General features: G+C 42.3%; 1 protein-coding gene across 1 annotated transcript in view; it reads right to left on the bottom strand.

The window, feature by feature from the left end:
- Positions 1 to 126: 126 nt before the first annotated feature.
- LOC126195669 (putative neural-cadherin 2) overlaps positions 127 to 20,465 on the bottom strand; it is a 119,957-nt gene continuing 99,618 nt past the window's right edge. Inside the window, exons 8-9 of the mRNA XM_049934295.1 lie at positions 14,390 to 14,583; positions 127 to 337 (exon numbers count right to left, since the gene is read on the bottom strand). Of these exons, the coding sequence (XP_049790252.1) occupies positions 127 to 337; positions 14,390 to 14,583 (405 nt within the window). The remainder of the gene's footprint in view (positions 338 to 14,389; positions 14,584 to 20,465) is intronic.

A 20,465-nucleotide genomic window follows, 5' to 3' on the forward strand; every position in this document is an offset into this window, starting at 1 on the left:
TGGGCCCCGTAGCCCTGTCAAGCTTCTTCACGGGCGCCAGCCATGGATGCTGCTCCATCTCTTCCATCTGGGTTTCCATCTGCCGTTATGTTCCACAGGAATGGCAGTCTGGGTGCATGGTTTTGATTAGCACCCCCACTGGTTACTGGCAACATGTATCAGAACAACTGCCATGTCTACACTCCTTGGATGGAAGACCAGAAGGTCAGGCACCATCAAAATCACCTCTGGGTCACAGTGGGCACTCACCCAACTGTCCTGGGCACAAGACGTGCCTTGCTGGTCCTCCAGTTGCTGGATGCCATCAATCTGCCGGTGTTCCAGCCTCAGTTTCTGCCTGTGTCAGCAATGCCTGATAAGACCATGACTCCAGAACCTCCAGCAGCAGCTCTGGTGCCCCTTCAGTCGGTGAAGATGGCCCTCGTAGGTTTGATGTTGCCTGTGTGGCCTTACTGGGAATGGAGACACCTCCACCTTTCCCATCGCTGGTTCTGTCATCTCATGCTCCAACAGGGGCCATCAGGGCCCTCCTTGTACCAGCCACTTTCGCCCGTATTGCAGGTTCTAAGCAGTCTGGGAGTTGCTCTCCCCTCTTGCCCCCATGGACATGGATACCATTCCTAGTCACGGCCATCCACATGTTGCCTAGGGAATCAGCAATGCTCCACCCCAAGGTGGGAGGAGTATAGTAATCCATACAAGATTCCACGCCCACAAGCCGGGCATGCAGCTATATGGCACATCAAAAGATGCTACATCTGGCAGAGGCCTCCACTCTCAGATGTGCACACAGCCTGTCCATAGTATACTCTACCAGCAGCTGACGGTTTATTGAGCTGGGCCCAGCCAACTTCACTCTCACGTCACATGTTGACATTCAGCCTGTGTGTATTGGACTAGTAGTGCTGTCACTTCATGGTAAGTGTTTTCTTGTACCATTATTCTTGAAGTAATGAAGTGTTATGTTTGTTACTATCTGTGTGATCTTGTAGTTAGAGCATATACACAGCACAGTTCAATAATCAGGACACTGCTATTTATTCTGGTGTATACCAAGTCTCATATACCGAGCGAGGTGGCGCAGTGGTTAGCACACTGGCCTCGCATTTGGCCGGACGACGGTTCAATCCCGCGTTCGGCCATCCCGATTTAGGTTTTCTGTGATTTCCCTAAATCGCTCCAGGCAAATGCTGGGATGGTTCCTTTGAAAGGGCACAGCTGACTTCCTTCCCCATCCTGCCCTAATCCCATCAGACTGATGACCTTGCTGTTTGGTCTCTTCTCCCAAACAACCCAACCCAACCCAAGTCTCATAAAAATGAGAACAAGGCAATGCAGAGAAATGTGAGGAAATTCTACAGATCTTACACTAATGGAAAAGCAATGATGAATATATTTTAATTTATAAAAATATTTTAATTTATAAACATAACTACAAACAGCTATTTATTTAAATTTTACATTATCATTATGCTGTAGATAGTGTAGACAGATGAGTAGAAAAGATAAATACTCCAAATAAAAAGAATAAGTGTTCATTTTTCAGCTTCTGCAGTTCATTATCTACAGTAATGAGTTTTTCATTTATGTACCATACAAGAATGTGGTTATGCTGATGACATGGCACTAATAACCTCATGGGAAAATTTGCAAGGCATTCTAGGTAATTCCTGAGAGATAATCCAAGTGGCTCTTCACTGGTGTCATGATAACCAGTTGTACATTAACAAGACAAAAACAGAAGACATTCAGGCAACAGACCTCCAAGGGAAACCTAAACAAGAATGGGCAGACATAGGTTTGTAACATTCTCCTCTAAACTGTGTATACAGTGTCTTCACCACTTCCCCACCTTACTCCATAAAAATAATGACTGACAAATATTTACTTGAGATACAAATAACAGGCATAGCATAACTGCATGTATACTTCGCTAATGAATGCAAAAGGAAGCAACATGAGTAAACAGCTACTTTGTTAGTCTTATTTTCTTTTTCACACTATCATCTGCAACAGAGAGTATCACTACGATGAAATTATCCAGAAACTAAGTGTTACTCAGTTAGTTATTTTTAAATGAAATGATGGAAAGTCCAGGATATAATAACAACAATAATGGAAAGGATAGATAGTTGCTCACCAATGGAGGAGGCACTGAGATGCAGACAGGCACTATGAAAAAGACTGCAATTGTGACATTGCACAAAGTATCAGTATTTCAACCAACCAACTCCTATTCTGCTTCCACAAGAAGGAATATACTAAGACACTGAATGACATAGTAATTAGTACAAACACATATAATAAAGGTGTACTTTACAACACAGTCAAACTGTGAAGTATACAATTGTCACATAGACATAAGCAGGGCTGCCACATGTTTCAAGTGAAATTATCTAATATTTCCCTGATTTCCAGAAAAGGTTTAGCATTTTTCCCTGACAAATTTTGAGATCTCAAAATTATGTAAGGGCTTCTGTCTTTTTCCCCCATGTGAACAAAAATCTTAAGTACCAACATCTTTTGTAATGAACTGTTTTTAGATGGAGAAAGCAAGCCAAAAGATATATGTGTTTCATTAAGACCACTGTTGTTATTTTATTTAAAAAGGTGAAACATATTTAGTGACAAAAATACACATTTCCTTGGAGTCACATGACAGACTTAAAATACTTTCACAGTTTTCAGATATAAGCTCAGAAAAAAGTAGGCCTCTTGAAAGAAGTGTATAAGGCAGGGAAGAGTTGTGTAAACCAGCAGTATAGATGACTGCCAATAAAATGTTGGTTCTACAATGTTCATTATTGTCGGTTATTACCCACTGTGTTATGTCTATTATTTTACAGGTATTATGTGATTTTTCTTTCACAAAATATATGAGTACATAGCTTACAAACCACCAGCAACTGCTACAATTTTCTTCTTCTTATTGTCCATACTTTCTAAAATATAAACTACTTTCAATGTACCAAAATGTATTACAATAAATAAAATGTCTACAAAATTCCACACTGTACAATGTACTTGTGGTGAGACAGTCTCAATTTCTGAAATCCATTCCCATGGCCAGGGCTGCCGAGGAGCACTGCAATCCTGGGTCCATGGATAAACCACGAAAATCCATTGCATTACACCACACACAGACAGAACCAGCCTGTGGACAGATCAGTGAGACTAGGTACAACAGGTAGGGCCTGCACATTAGTGGGAAACGATGGGCTTCAGGTCAGCAGGCCCCTATCCGTTAGATATAACCGAAGAAATGGCCTGCAGTTTTGGCCGGTCGCAGAAATCCGCTCGTGTTACAGACACCATGTTGATGAAATAAGACCGTGGTGATCAATCCATGCAACAGATAACTTGCACAAATACTCTGAGAATCATTATTAATGAGGATAGGTAGCAACTCAAATATGATTGCTGAGCTGCAGACAGGCACATGGAAAAGACAGTCACACTCTCAGAACTCAATTTTCAGCCATAGCCTTTGTCAGGAAATCACTCAGATACAACTCATGCACACATACTGCCGTCTCCGGCTGCTATGTCAACAATCTCTGAGAATCAGATCCAAGCAAACCACTCCCCGTGTCTCCCTGCCTCTCATCGGCAGCTGATAGGCTAGCAGCAAGAAGTGATGGTAGACTGACTGCAAGCTGAGGGGAGTGGCAGGAAGGGGAGAAGCAGTAGGAATGAGGGAGCAGTGAATTGGTGCACGTACTCAGGTGCGCCCCAACAGTGACCATGCATGACAGGTCAGTAAACAAACCATTTCATTTGCAGAGACAAAAACCAGGTTTTTGTAGTGTTTTCCAAGTTTCCCTGATATTTTCCAGATTTCCCTGACACGTTTGAAATTCCCTGATATTCCCTCATTTCCAAAAATTGTGGCAACACTGATCAGAGTGGCCGAGGTCCCAGTGCGCGGCCTTATATAAGGCAACTTTTCTCAAGGTTCAGTGTTTGCTGCGCCATCTGTACCTATGTGAGGCAGCCTCTTTAGGCCTGCCATGGATACACATGCTGCTTGATTATGCACACTCACTGTATAGGGTTACAACACTTCTTTCCCCTTGGGAAAAAATGTTCACCGTGGAGATGTCCATGTCTTCCTTGGAAGGGGACCTCTGGAGCAGGTGCCATGCCATCACAGGAGAATAGTCTGAAATTTCACAAGCATGGACAGGTGTGGTGCCTACTTCCCTGCAAGACACCATAAGGGAGGATTGGTGATGAAGGTGCTGTACCCATGTCCACATATGCCTAGGTACATGATGACAGAGGCAGCAGAGAATACAAAGGTGGTGGCAGTGGTGGCAGCAGGGGCTGCAGAGATGGAAGTGCCCTTGCACTAACTAGTCTGCCTGGTAGCAGCAGCACATAGGACAATGACAGTGCAGAAGCCGAAAGGCACACAAACTGCATTGTGGGGGCCAGCACCAACTGTGAAGGCAGCCACCAGGGTGGTAGGGTCCCCAATGTGTGGTCGGGCACATGTGGGCAGAGCTGGTTGTAGTGTTGGAGGTGTGCAAGATGCAGAGGCTGGAACTTCAACCATGATGGACGACCACTGGAATCCATTTGGGGTGCCAGCCAAATCCATGGGCCCAGATAGAAATTCTGTGGGGCATGTACCAGTGGATGGCCGGGCACTGGCTGGAGGAGATGAAGCAGTGTATGGGGCTGGTAGTGTGAAGCAGTTCCACCAGGCTACATTCACCAACGGCAGTGAATCTATATGAGCTCAAAAACATATCAAAGGCTACCTTGAGAGAAGATGGAGTGATATATTTTTTGTCAGAGTTTTGAAAGTAAGGGTAAATTGCTCAGCCTCACCATTGGACTGAGAATGAAATGGACGGGCCATAACATGCCAGGTGCCACAGTTTGAACAAAAATCTTTAAAATCCTGAGACACAAATTGTGGGCCATTGTCTGTCTTAAGCATATACAGCTATCCTTTCAATGAAAAAACTTTTGCTACCGGTCATGACTGTCGCTGCCATGGATGTGGGCAGCAATGAACCACATAAGGAGATTCTGAGCAAATGTTAACTACTACAGGCTAAAAGGAATTAAATAAGGGACCTGCAAAATCAGCATGAATATGCTCCAAGGGGTGCTGGGAGGGAGGGGGGGGGGGGGATGGGCATGAGGGAAAGAAAGACCTGTGGTGCAATTAGATGGATGGTGCACAGGCTGACACAGCACACTTGACCTCATTGTCAATACACAGCCAAAAGACATGGTTGCAGGCCAGTAATTTTGTATGAGAAACAATCCACTGGTCCCAGTGGAGAAGGCACGTGGCATTCCGCCATGATGTGGACGGGATCACAACACTGAGCGCTGACTCTTCAGTAGCCAACAGTAGCACACCCTCAAGAACAGAGAGGCAGAGGTGAAAAGCATAATAATCATGCAAGGAATCCGATGCCTTGTCTTTGGTTTATCCTGCCTGTGGTGGAGGAAACTATCTATGGTGTTTTGGGCTTCAACATGTAAACAGAACACAATGGTTCATCCTGATCGGATGCTGGATGAGGGCCACTTGGCAGCCAAGAAAGGGCATCCGCATTAGCACATTGTGTTGTGGGGTAGAAATGAATTGCATAGTTATAGTGTGACAAACACAGGGCCCAGCACTGCAGGTGGTGGGCGACTGTGCCTGCTAAAGATGCTGAAGGATAAAAAACAGAAAACAGAAGTTTATGATCAGCAATCAAATGAAATTTAGAACCACATAGGAAAACATGTAAAGTTTTCATGCATACACAATAGAAGGGTAAGGGGCAGAGTGGAATTTTAACATTACTGGCAAGTATGAGACCAGTGAAAAGAAACATCTGTATGTGAGGGAGGATGAAGGGGCCGAGCCACTGTGGCTCCATCAGAAAGAAATTTATGATAGTATGCAATCTTTCATAGAAACAACTCTGAGACATTGGTCAGATGCAGCAACACCGCAGTGACATTGACCTGCTGGTGTAAAGGCTTGACACCAGAACACGAGACTTAATAGCCAAAGTAGATGATAGATGGTTGAAAAACCTGTGATTTGTGAAAGTCATATTTCAACATGGCAGCCTTCAGCACTGTGAAAAAGGCATGAAGATTTCACATGTGTTCATCTATTGGGGAACTGGAGAACACAATATCATACAGGTAGCTAACAGACCCAAGCATGGAGACAGTGAATTGCTCCAAAAATTGTTGGCGAATAGCAGGGGTGCTAGCAAAGCTGAATGGCAGGCACTGGTATTGCTATAACCCAAAGAGGGTATGCACTACAAGGATATGTTTGGAATCATCATCTAGATGCAGTTGAAAGTATGCATGTGACAAATCTATTTTGGAAAAATACTAGTGAAGAAATTGAAAAATAAATGATTGTTGGAAGGATTGTCTCAGTGTATAGGGAAGTCAAAACAACCTTCAGTGAAACTAAAAGCAAGGTTTCTAACATTAAGAGTGTAATGGGAATTCCAATGTTAAATGCAGAGGAGAGAGCAGATAGGTGGAAAGAGTAGATTGACTGCCTCTGTAAGGAGGAAGATTTGTCTGATGTAATAGAAGAAGAAACAGTAGTCAATTTAGAAAAGATAAGGGATCCAATATTGTAATCATAATTAAGAGAGCTTTGGTGAACTTAAGATCAAATAAGCCACAAGGGTTATATAACATTCCACCAGAACTTCTACAATCATTGGGTGAAGTGGCAGCAAAATCACTATTCACATTTGTGTGTAGAATATATGAGTCTGGCAACAAACCATTTGACTTTCAGAAAAATATCATTCACACTATTCTGAAAACTGCAAGAGCTGACAAGTGGAAGAATTATAGTACAATCAGCTTAACAGCTCATGCATCCAAGTTGCTTACAAGAGTAATATACAGAAGAATGCAAAAGAAAACTGAGGATGTGTTCGATGATGATCAGTTTGGCTTAAAGGCCAAAGGTGAACATTGCAGTTGATAATGGAAGCAAGGCTAAGAAACATCAAGTCAGGTTCACAAAATTTACCAATGTGAAAAAAGCATCTGACAATGTCATATGATGCAAGATGTTCAAAATTCTGAGAAAAATAGGGATAAGCTATAGGGAGAGATGGGTAATATACATAGAATATGACAAGAACCAAGATGGAATAATAAAAGTGGACAACCAAGAATGAAGTGCTTGGATTAAAAAGGATATGGAGACAGGGATGTAGTCTTTCACCCTACTGTTCAATATGTACATTGAAGAAGCAATGAAGGAAATGAAAGAAAGGTTCAGGAGTGGAATTAAAATTCAAGGTGAAAGGATATCAATGATATGATTTGCTGATGAAATTTCTATCCTGAGTGAAAGTGAAGAAGAATTGCAAGATCTACTGAATGGTAAGAATGGTCTAATGAGTACTGAATAAGGACTGATAATATACTGAAGATAGATGAAAGTAATGAAAAGTAGCAGAAATGAGAACAGTGAGAAACTTAACATCAGGACTGATGGTCACGAAGCAGATGAAGTTAAGGAATTCTACTACCTAGGCAGCAAATAACCAATGACGAATGGAGCAAGGAGGACATTGAAAGTAGAATAGCACTGGTAAAATAGGGCATTCCTGGCCAAGAGAAGTCTACTAGTATCAAACATGGGCATTAATTAGAGGACTAAATTTACGAGAATGTACGTTTGGAGCACATCATTGCTTGGTACTGAAACATGGAGTGTAGGTAGAAAAACTGGAACAGAAGAGAATCAAAGCATTTGAGATGTTGTGTTATAGAAGAATGTTGTAAATTAGGTGAACTGATAAGGTAAGGAATGAGGAGGCGTTGCACAGAATCAGAGAGGAAAGGAATATGTGGGAAACACTGACAACGAGAAGGGACAGGATGATAGGACATGTGTTAAGATATCAGATAATGATTTCCACGGTAATAGAGGGTGCTGTGGAGGCAAAAACTGTAGAAGATGACAGAGATTGGAATACATCCCGCAAATAATTGAGGACATAGGTTGCAAGTGCTACTCTGAGATGAAGAGGTTGTCACAGGAGAGGAATTCGTCGTGGGGTGCATCAAACCAGTCAGAAGACTGATGACTCAACTATTCCCTAGAAAGCGATGCAAAGAGTTCATCCTGACAGGGTAAGGGACTGATATCGATAACAGACTGTGAATTTGCAGACTTTTTAAAATCTCCGCAGAGCTGAAGTTTGCCATTAGGTTTTGTGACAATTAACAACAGAGTAGACCATTCACCAGAGGACACAGGTGTGAGAACATCCAAGGCCACAATTCAGTTGAGTTCTGATCTGACTTGCTCTCCTAAAGCTATTTGGAAAAAAATACAAGGGTACGCCATTAGATTCACATGAACCTTGAAACTGGTACACCCTAAACCTTCTGAAAACAGTGAGGAAAATTCCAAGCAGACTACTGACTGTTGTTGGTAGGGAACTTGATCCAGTACCAGATGCACTTCATCAGAACCTAATTAATACATTATTAGACTATAAAACTGTCCCAATATGGGTACCTGTTGTTTGTTGTAACTCACCAACTGATGAGAGAAAGGTGCAATAGCAGTGATCCAGTGTCCACATAGATTTGAGAATTTACCAAAGTTTGTTTATGGCTACCACCACTTGGGAAACACAGTTCACATCCATGTTCATGACTGATGAAGGAAGTTGGAAGTTGCACACAGAAACAGTATGGCCTTTTTTGTTTTCACAATAGTTGCACATTTTGGACATGTGGCCCACTCAAGCTGAACAGAATAATAAGGACATGACGGAAGACAAGCATGCAGCTGTCGTTGTGCTGTTGCCTGCTGTGGAGATCGCAATTGCATGGCCACAACATCATCCCTCCCCCACCCTTCCCATGAGCTGAGGAGAAGCAATGGTGGCTACTTCACACTAAGCTTCTGTCTGCCTTCCTGCTTCCCTTAGATACTGCAAAAAAAAAGGGCAGTGTTCGACACCTCTGTGAGAGATGGCTTTTCACATTGTGAAGTATATTCCCAAACTTCTCTATCAGGGACCATACATATTATAGCCATCGAATCAGCATGTGAGTTGCAGTAAGCTTCAGTAGCAAACTGGCAGTGAAGGCTAAGCCCAAGAAGTTCCACTGCCCAAGCTTTATACAACTATTGCAGCTGTTTTTGACAATGGTAGAACTCAATGCTTCCCTTAGATACTGCAAAAAACAGGGCAGTGTTCGACACCTCTGTGAGAGATGGCTTTTCACATTGTGAAGTATATTCCCAAACTTCTCTATCAGGGACCAAACATATTATAGCCATCGAATCAGCATGTGAGTTGCAGTAAGCTTCAGTAGCAAACTGGCAGTGAAGGCTAAGCCCAAGAAGTTCCACTGCCCAAGCTTTATACAACTATTGCAGCTGTTTTTGACAATGGTAGAACTCAATGTGAGCACCAATAACATGACTACATTTGCAGTGACAAGTAGAGTGTAACTGACATATTTTATCAAAAGAGTGACTGGCAGGTTCCAAAAGAGGGGCTAGCTGGCACAAAAGGTGATAAACATGAGGGTAAATCCATGACAGAAAGAAAGCCTTATGCACATTAGGGTCGGTGACACCAAAAGCTTGAAAATGTTGCTGAAGGTGTTTTTCATATGCGTCCCAATCTACTGCATTCTACTTGTCATACGGAGGAAACAATGGGGGTTGCAACAAGGGCACTGAACCCTGGCTTGCCAATAATGCTACCAAATTTTTTACAGACAACCTGCTGTTGGTTGATGAGAGCTCACTACTGTTCCACTAGGGATTGAAGGATTTCTTCAACTGATGCATTGGCCGTAGTGAACCACAAAATGAAACAAGTGGAGCAGAATTCTATCCCCACCGTCAAAAATATTATAACACTGCACAAACACAAATTAGGAATACCCACCAACCAACTTCTATTTCACTTCCACATGAAAGAATGTACTAAGACACTGAAAGACATAGTAATCAGAACAATCACACATAATTAAGGAGTACATTAAGGCACAATTTAACAGTGAAGTTTACATTTATCATAAAAATTTTAGAATGGCCCAATGCCAGTTTATATAAGGCTGTTTCGCACATGGTACAGAACTTGCTGCACTGTCTATGCTGACATGAGGCCAGCATGGTCGTGCATGCTTTTTAATAATGCATGCTCACTGTACAGAATGACAGCTGCTAAAATATTTAAGATTTAAGACAAAGTCATTGTTTCAAAATATAAGCGGCAATCTGCTGGGATGGATGGTGGGGGTAAGGCAGAGGCATGGGACATGGAAGGGGAGGAATAGCTGGATAGGGGTGGAGGATGGAGGAAGATGCTGTGCTGCCTGTGGCTGCATGCAGGGATAAGGTGAGGTCATGACAGAGCTGCTAGGTGAGGTGTCGGGAGCTGTATGGTGGGAGAAGGAGGGGCTGGGGGGGGGGGGGGAGGAGGGGGAGGGGAGAAAAGCGGAGAAGAACTAGTAGGTGCACTGGTTGGATAGAAGGCACATGTAGTGCTGGAGTGGGAGCAGGAAAGGAGATAGGTAGGTGAAGGCTGTCAATTATCCAAATACCTAGGAATTACAATTATGAACTTAAACTGGATTGATCACATATATAATGCTGTCAAGAACACGAACTAAAGAGTGTATTATATTAGCAGAATGTTTAAAAGATACAATGGGTCTACTAAACAGACTACTTACACTATGCTTGTCCATCCTATGCTAGAGTACTGCTTGTGGTATGGGATCCTTACTAGATGGGATTGATGGAGGACATCAAAAAGTCATTTTATATTATCATGAAGTAGGGGAGAGAGTGTCACAGATACGATAAAAAAAAGCAAGTGGGTGTGGCAATCTTAAATATAAAGGCATTTTTCACTGTGGCGAGATCTTTTGAGGAAATTTCAATTCCCAGCTTTCTCCTCTGAACATGAAAATATGTAATTACAGCCAACATACATAGGGAGATATGATCATCATAACAAATAGAGAAAGGTGTAAGTGTTCATATTTCCCATGGGCTGTTACAAAGTGAAATGGTAGAGAAATAGTCTGAAGGTGGTTTAATAATTTTCAGCCTAACAGCCATGTTCCATCGACATTCTGCCACGATATTTCAGCCCAGATACATCTGGCCATCTTCAGATGAGTAGACAACTATTGAGGAGCCCAGGTGCATTCACAATATTTATGCTGAATCTTGAACATGCAAAATGTACTGTCATCATCTGGCACATGTGTGGGCCAGCCGTGTTGTGTATGCTGCCCTAAGTGGTGGAAATGAGAGATGATCCAGTCATTGAGTATCAAATGACCCCATCAATTCCAATGTGACTGGATAATTTTAGTTATAGTATTGCATGGGACACTCAATGGAATACACAAGAACAAAACTTTTAGCTCTAGTTTCCAGTTTTTGGGTTTCAGTAATCAAAGAATCAGTGGAAATATGTCTTGCCAATAATCTTATAAATCATGACAAGGGCTTTCATCTGGACAAAAACTGGAATCCTACAACAAAACTTATCCAGTCACAGCACAATTGATGGGGTCATTCGATACTCAATGATTAGATCATCTCTCACTTCCACTACTGAGGGCAGCACACACAACTTTGCTGTCCCACGCATGTCTTCACCTGACACATGTACTGAAAGATTCCAGCACATTTCACATGTGCGAGATTCGGCATAAATGCCGTGATGTGCTTGGGCTCTACAGTATTTGTCTACTCATCTCAAGACGGTTGACATCTCTGTGCTGAAATTTCATGGCAGAATGTTGACGGAATCCGGCTGCATACCCAAAAATTATCAGAAGAAGAAATATACCAGAAAAATTTCAGAAGTTACAACCTGAAGGTGGTTTGAAGAACCCTCTGCCAGACAGTAAAGTGAGAATTGCAGAGTAATCATTTGGACGAAGATGTACAGGACTGGAGTTAGTGAAGGGTGAGGCCAAAGGGGGGGGAGAGTTCCCACCTGTGCGTGGAGTTAGTGAAGGGTGAGGCCGAGGAGGGCACAGGAACTTAAGATATGTTGTAGGGAGAGTTCCCACCTGTGCATTTCAGAAAAGTTGGTATTGGTAGAAAGAATCCACATGGTGCAGGCTGTGAAGCAGCTATTTAAGTGAAGCACATCATGTTGGGCAACATGCTCAGCAACTTGTTTGTCCAGCTGACTCTTAGCCAGAGGTTGGTAGTGGCCATTCATGTGGACAGACATCTTGTTTGCTATCATGCCCACACTGAAAGTGGCACAGTAGTTGCAGCTTAGTGGTAGAGCACAGGGCTGTTTTCAGGGTCGTCCTGCCCATGATGGAATAAGAAATGCCTGTGACAGGACTGTAGTAGGTGGTAGTGGGAGGATGTATGGGACAGGTTTTGCATCTATGTCTATTGTAGGGTTATGAGTCCTGAGGCAAGATGGTGCGAGCAGGGGTGGAGTAGCAATGGACAAGAATATTGCAAAGGTTCAATGGGTGGCAGAATATTTCTGTGTGAGGTCTGGAGCATCCTCATCCACCCCTAACATTCTATTTCTCTCACTCACTGGCTCATGTCTACTCCTTACTCTCCACCCTCCCCCCTACCCCTAACCCCACCCCACCCATCACAGTAGATTTGTGCTGAAGTCAGACGCAGTCAGGCCCCTGCACCCGGAGACAGTGGCTGTGTGTGTGTGTGTGTGTGTGTGTGTGTGTGTGTGTGTGTGTGTGTGTGTGTGTGTGAGTGGGGGGGGGGGGGATTTTCTTCTATGTAGTAGATGGAGTTGTAAATCAGATATGATTTCAGTTTGCAATGTAAATTAATTTTTTTTTTTAGTGCTGTATTTTTCAGCAACACAGGTTTATTGAACATTAATTAAGTACAAACAAATCACAGAAAACAATAAATTGTGACACTTCTTGGACCAAACGAAAAAAAAAGACTTCTGGAGAAGGGCACTTCTGGCTATTAAAGTACTCTGGAGATTTGCTGAATAACTCAGACATTTGTGCTTACCACTGTTACACTGACAGGCTGGAAAGCACTTTAATATAAAACATACTGTTTGTGCATGAACATGCTGTCAATGCACTCACAATAGGCACAACACATGGCCAAAGAGAGACTTCACTGCATTAGGAAAAAATACATGTTTGTGTGTGGGGATAACAGAGTGCAATGCAATACCCACAAAGTAGGCCAAGTGTTGCAAGGCCCTTGTAAATAAGCATACAGTAGCCATCAGTGAGCTGCTGTTATTTACCCATGCGACCTGGTGCTGGCAGATGTATCACTCTGCATTGCACCAAGTGACCTCGCTGTATACATTACAAAGATTGATCCATTGATACATCAGGCACTGAATTACGAGACCCCTTTCCTCTTAAATAAGACCACAGTCAGAGTTGTCTTGGCCAGTATGGCGGTGGAAGTCATGGAGCATGCTGCAAAACTGGCGGTGCAGCTACTGATGCTGCTAATGGTAGAAGACCACTCCCATGTCTGGTGGTGGAGATGCAGGAGGTGATAGTATGTCTGACTTGCAACTTGCTGAATGAACTGTGAGTCTGACATCAGATGTGGCACACATTGGAGGACTTCTCATGTGATGTCGGTCCAGATCCACTGTGCTGATGTATGACAGCTGGGAATACCAGGTGTCCATCACCGAGGATGTCATGGAACCAGGCACTTCATGTGCTTCTATCAGTCCTTGGACTGGGTGAGATGGGTTGTCCCAATGGTGAGGCAGATCCAGAGCCAGAGCTTGCTTTGGATTGTCAAAAGAGAACCAGTTCCAGTGCCAGCAAAGGATGCCTCTGGATGTAGCCACTTGGATCAGCTGGTTCCCTTGCCCAGTAGAGATGTAGATACATACCCAGACAGGTATATGTTTGAATATAAGCACTCAGATAGGATGCCCATCTTAAAAGGTGTACCTTTTTTTTTCTTCCAGCATTGATGGAGGCAGCAAGAAACCTAGCAAGGAATGATGATGGCAGAAGCTAGACTGGGTTTCAGTCTTGCAACAGTGTTGCCCATTATAAGGTTAGAAAAATCAGTGTAAAATCAACAGAAGTGGATGTCAAGGTTGTATCAATCTATGTCTTAAATTTTCTTTCACACAGTTAGATGCTGGGTGAAATGGAGGTGTGGTAACATGTTTAATTCCATTCTGGGTGAAAACGAGCAGAAATAACTGGTGGATCATTATCTGTGATAAGTGTTCCTGGTGCTAATCCAATCAAAAATATTTACAAAGGGCTTAGTGGTATTTTTTTGTACAGGTCTGTTGAATTTTTATTTTGTGAGTGAAATAAGAATATGTGTCTATCAAAGTCAGCCACATAATGCCATGTAATGGGCCCACTAAATCTGCATGACCCCAGTTTCACAGCTGTGTAGACATAGGCCATGGCTGGCAAGCTTGAGATGGTGCAGATTGCTGTAACTGCCAAGGTGAGTGGTGCAGACTGCTGCCACTGCCAAGCTTGGGGTTTTTGAGCCATGTGCACTATATCTTGATCGACTTTTAGCCTATAGACATGATTTGGGCCAGATTCTTCATTCTGGTAATGCTACAACGGAACCAATGCATGAGCTTTAACATACAGTAGCATAGGACCTCCAAAAACACTAATGAGACTAGCAATCATTCTGTTTCAATAACAGGACACCTTTGAAAAGATGAAGGACATGGCATCTTGGTGGTGGAGGTTAAGGGGGGGGGGGGGGGGGAGAGTGGGGGTGAGGCTGGAAAATGGGTATGGGGCAGCTGGTTAGTACTAACTGACAAACCTGTCTCAAAGTGGATCTTTTTGTGTGGCTCCTGTGACATGTATGGAGGTGATAGGAAACTCTTCCAATGATTGTTCCAATTGTGAACCAACGTGGGGACAGCATTGTTCATCAAATTCCTTATGTGGACACCTACGAATTCTTGACAGTGCATTGGTATTCCTTTGCTGAGCTGATGTATGATAGTGACTGGAATATTGGTAATTTTATAAGAAAAAGAGCACAGTGTTGTAGCCTTCAAAATGTCCATTCAGGCAACTTTCACTTAGTGCCAGTTATGGTCAACAGAGTCTTATGATCTGTGACGATATCAAATTGGTTGCCACAGAAGAAACTGATGAACTTCTGGGTATCAACTGTAATTGCCAGTGTCTCCTTTTTTATCTGAGAATGATGTTGTTGTCCCATGGTCAGTGTAATGAAGGTGAACATAACAGGCCACTCCGAACCATTTGAATATTTACGTGACAGTATGTCTCCATTGTCACAAGGTGATGCATCTGTGGCTAACAGGAGCGATACATGAGGCTTGCAGGAAGTTAGGTGTAGAGGAGTTTACAGGTATCACTTCAGCTTAAGAAATGTGTGGTGAGAATGTGAAGGCCACTGGTAAGGGGTCCCTTTTCTCTGCAGTCTTGTCAATGAATGGCCTATCATCAACTTTGGTTTGAGAACAATGGTTAAAGGTGATGCCAATGCAGTATAAGAAATCTGGGACAGCACTTCCAACTCCTCTAAGTGATCCAGTTCTGCTTTAACTTCATCCTGTAAGGATAAGGTATCAGTCAGGCTTTGAAAAATTTAGATACTGCTGACTATTTTACTGCCATATAGGTAAAAAATTAGAAGCCATTCTCAGGACTGGAGGGACCAAGGGAGCATATTGGAGACCTACAGAATCCATTTCTGCATATGGAATTGTTTATTGAATTGCTTGGACCAAGTGTGTATAGAAAATCCAAATGCTGTATACACACTGAGGCCAAAAGTATTTTTCACTGAGGGTTCTGTGATGGTAAAGAAAAGAAGGCTTCTGGTTAGTTGCTCATACATTAATTTCAGAACTGTTTGTCCTATTGTTAGAATTTCATGGTAAACATAAGTCTACAGATAAGCAGCCACTGATTTTAATGATGAAGACCACAATCAGAGATATACAGGTTGATTAGTAATTGAGACGAGGGCCCTGTATCAAAAAGGAATACAACTGTAAGAACAGTGTAAGGCAGTGTGATGCTACCCTTGAATCTGTGAAGAAGTTTATTTGCATTGGTGCACTCAACTGCTGATGGCTTGGTTGGCTCTGAAAAACACCTGCTATGTGACCCAGGTGCAAACTCTGTTGTTAGACATTACAATGTGGGTAGCATGTAAAGAAAAACAAATAAGACAGCTGGGCAGTCAATGAAAATCTTGTCTAGAATGAGGTGAAAAACAGAGTTGGTGCAGGGTTTGATGTCCAATCTTCTGTTGAGTGAGGGCTACTCCACTTCCACAAGCACTGTCCTACATTTTTGCAATTTCACCCTCAGACAAACGAAGGCATGCTACATTTGCCAATAGATGACAGTTCTGATATACGATACTCTGTGGAAAGAGCAGCCTGATATACTTGTGAAACCTTGAAAGCCAAAGGCAATATATGAAACTTCAGCTAAAAATGAGGATCTGATTGTCTGCTGCTAATATGATCACCATGTCAGGGATTATTGATTCTGTGTATAATAACACACAATAACATGTAAACTGGAATTATCTACTCAGGTGTTGTAGGTCTGCCATCTGTGATGCAGAACTGTCTGATGTTGCCTCCTTACATAGGAGGAAGTCTAAATGAGCAGCCAACACATGCATTTTTGTTGCATCATGTTCACTTTAAAGTGAATTGATAGCAGTTAATGACAGCAGTGATCGTTCAGGCATAGGGGCCAACTACTGCATAAGATAACAGAAATGTTCTTTTGTAGGTAATAGCAATCTCACTATCTCTCAGGGCATTTAATGACACTTGCCTGGAAATGAAGTGCTAAATGCTCTTGGTACACTTCCCAGTCTTCTTGAACTTCATTAAACAACTGGAAGGCCAGTACTGCCAGAAACAAATGTAGAGATGCCAGATTTTTCAGCTTCTGTATGAGCTCATTCTGCTGACTGAGCTATTGTTTCTAGAGCTCAGAAAAATCAGTGTCCGTCATGGTTCTAACATTTGGCAAGTGGTCTTATAAGTCATATTCTGTAATGGAGTGGGCTGTAGCTCCAAACAACCTTCATTGCCACTGTTGTATGTCTGCTTCATCCCCAATATACTTAACTGAACACAAATTAAGTACAAATAAATCACAGAAAGCAATAGTTTCTCTCTTTCTTGAACTAAACAAAACAAAAGACTTGTAGAGGTGGATACCTCTTGACTATTAAAATGCCTCTGGAGATTTACATAGTAGCTCAAAGTGTTAATGCTTGAGAATACTGTAACTTTAGCAGGCTGTGAAGCACCCTAATAAGAACCACTATCTCAGTGCACACACAAGCCATTGGTGCACTTGCTGTAGCCACAACATGTGACAAAATGGAGTATGGAGACCTCATTGCATCAGAAGAATGGATATGTCCATGTGTAAACCACATGTTGACTGGTGGGAATCGCAGAGTCCAAATCGATATCCAGCAAACAGCCGAGTATCACAAGGTACTTATTGTAAACTGGTAAATAAGTCCATCAAAAAGCATGTAGTGGACATAGAGAGCTGGCATGAGAGGCTGAGATGGTTCATGACAGCCCTTAAATCTGCAGCTGTTGTCTACCTGTGTAACCTGACACTGGGAGACGTATCATTCTGCACCACATCTAGTGACCTTGGCAGCAGAATGTGTAATTATATGAACTGATCCATTAATACATCCAGTGGGATTATAAGAATTATCTATTAAATTCTTTACATCACTGGGCAGGTGGTCAAAGATTTTTATGGTTGAATACCCATTCCTTTATGTGCCACATTAATGCTTAGTCATGTATAGTGTAAAGAATTTCTCCTCCTAGTATTATATTTATGAATGTTGCAGTAACATTCATAAATATTACTGCAAGTTTCAAACTGTGGCTGATAACTGGTAGTTTCTTCCTTATGGAGGAAGGTGGTGGTGGCGGAGGTGGCCATGGAGGGGGGGGGGGGGTGATGGGTTGCAGAAGGTTGAATAAGAGTAAATGTACTGTCACAGATTACTCAAGCCCCAGAATATGGGACCACTATGGGTTGGCCTTTCTAAGCGACCTGTCCTCTCATTTTAACATTCTTTAACTTAAGTCAAACCATACCACCCTCCTCCTAGAAGAAGAAACCACCAGTTCAAAAGGCTAGCACGGCGTATGTGCTTTCATATGTGTCTGTCAACAAAATTCAATATTTCATTTCTGAAAGTAAGTACTGATGAGCAATTTTGTCTCATAATTTATTAATCCTCATGTGGGCATGTCTATGTATAGAGTGTGTCAACCACAAATGAAATTGTTTTCCACCATCTCATTGTTGTTTCACAACTGTGAGCCCACACATGATTCTTCATTACTGCTTCAGCTAACACAGAGATAAATTGTGTTGTCATACATCCAAGTGAGCAGCAGTAATATAAAATAAACAGCACGGATAGTAAATTTTTTCTCATCTGGCTCAGGTGAGAAAAAATTTACTATTCATGCAAGAAAATGACCCCAGATTATGAGCTAGCAGTACAGTCCCATAACAAGGCAGCTGTCTACTAGCTAAATGGTAACTGAATAAGAGATTGATTGGTTGGAATCTGATGCAAATGCGCTGTTTGAGGCTTCGAGTGGGTAATTACTGTGGGGTAACACATCTGCCTGTGGCAACATTGTGATACAATGAAAGTTTATTTCCTTACTTTTTAACTAAACAGTGCTTTAGCTCATATTATGTAAGTTTATTTTATCATTGTTTAAACAAAGTAAGATTAAACTGTGATTTTGCTCATACATGTATACCTTGGTATTGTTAAGACAGTGTGGTATCCAAGACTATTAAATCTATGCACTGAGCAACAGCACGCTCCATTATACCCAGCTGAGAAACGCATCATTGGCTGCACTTCTCCATTGGGGCCCACTGTTTAGCACCGCAGGCTACCTTCGTGCATGTGCACTTCAAACCACAGTGATTGGTCACCTATAAAACTCAGTGACTGGCCACTCAGAATATACAGCAGCCCCAGCCACTGGCTCCATTAACTATGGAGCCTTATTTAACACTACTACTGATGCCTTCAAGCCAGTTCTCATTGTGCTATGCTCCACTCCACAACTCGGAAGTTCTATACTGTGGTGGATCTGCTGTTTGATGTTGATTGGGCTGTGCTCTGGACTTAGAACCCGAATGTCATTTGGAACTTGGACTTCAACGTTCACTAGGCTCAATATGTCAACGAGCTTGTGATTTATGCTGGAATTCTGCATTTCAGTTGTACTTCATGGAGGTTGGTGTAACCACCATCAATTCATATAATTTTCCATAAAGTGTTCATCTACAACTTAGTGCTTGGTAACAGAATTACTTGTATTAGTGTTGTATAAATAAACTGTAGAACAGTGATGTATTTGTTGTGTTATTCCTGATTATTATACAATAAAATGGCGATGAGATAGCAACCATCTACACTGGCAGCTCTAATCACGCAAGTTATTCATCAGCCGGAAGGGAGCCAGATGCTGCTACTAAACACCCTCCAACCACTTCTTCAAAGCTTACTGCAAAATCAAGTAACACACCAAGTGCTGACTTTTCCTTCCTTTGATGAGGCTTTAGACAATTGTTACCCCTAAAAGTAAGGAGTCCTATACAAAAGAAATGTTCATCTGGTGTACTCCAAACAGGGATTTCCAGCTTGAGGCACTTCAACTCAAAGACCTGTCATTAAACAAAGTTTTGGACTTAGCACAAATCTTTGAAGTGACCTGAGCAGCATGCAAGAAACTGGAGTCATGGATTGACATAGCAGCCATTAATGTAAACACACCCGAGCAAGTAGCCAATGGCCACGCTAGTGGTGATTTGGATGTACAAACAGTACAGGCGAGATGCCGTACCAATAACCACCAATGTCCTCCACTCTGTTTGAGCTGATTAAAAAGGTATTGGGAACCAAAATGATTGCCGTCATGTCCAGATTTTTTAAAAAACATCAGTGTGAAGACTACCATGACTGATGGGCCTGTTGCCAAAACTGTTCTGCTACTGGCCATTTAGTTTCTGTCTGTTGTAAGTTCCATCAGGCCAGACAGCCTCCTGCCCAACAGATGGATATTAATCTGTAGCCACTATAGACTATCAAGAGACCTCCAATAAACTCTCCATAAAGTGCAAATTGCAGAGAAACCAGTTCAATTACAAGCAGACAGTGATGCAGCCATGAGCATTCTAAATTGTAACACCTATTTGAAACCTGGGGCTCCTCCCTTGCAAGAAACAAAGAGATGTATAACGGCATATAATAAACATACCATCCCAGTATGTGGTCAGGTCAAACTGCCAATGACATATCATAATGTCACCTGCCACATTACCTTCTTAGTTGTTAACAGTGATTCTGCTGAGAACTTGTTTGGACTTGGCTCTTTTCAGAAATTTGGAATTTCAATATACGATTC

This window comes from Schistocerca nitens, chromosome 7 (assembly GCF_023898315.1).
Source record: "Schistocerca nitens isolate TAMUIC-IGC-003100 chromosome 7, iqSchNite1.1, whole genome shotgun sequence".
In the NCBI taxonomy this organism is placed as follows: domain Eukaryota; kingdom Metazoa; phylum Arthropoda; class Insecta; order Orthoptera; family Acrididae; genus Schistocerca; species Schistocerca nitens.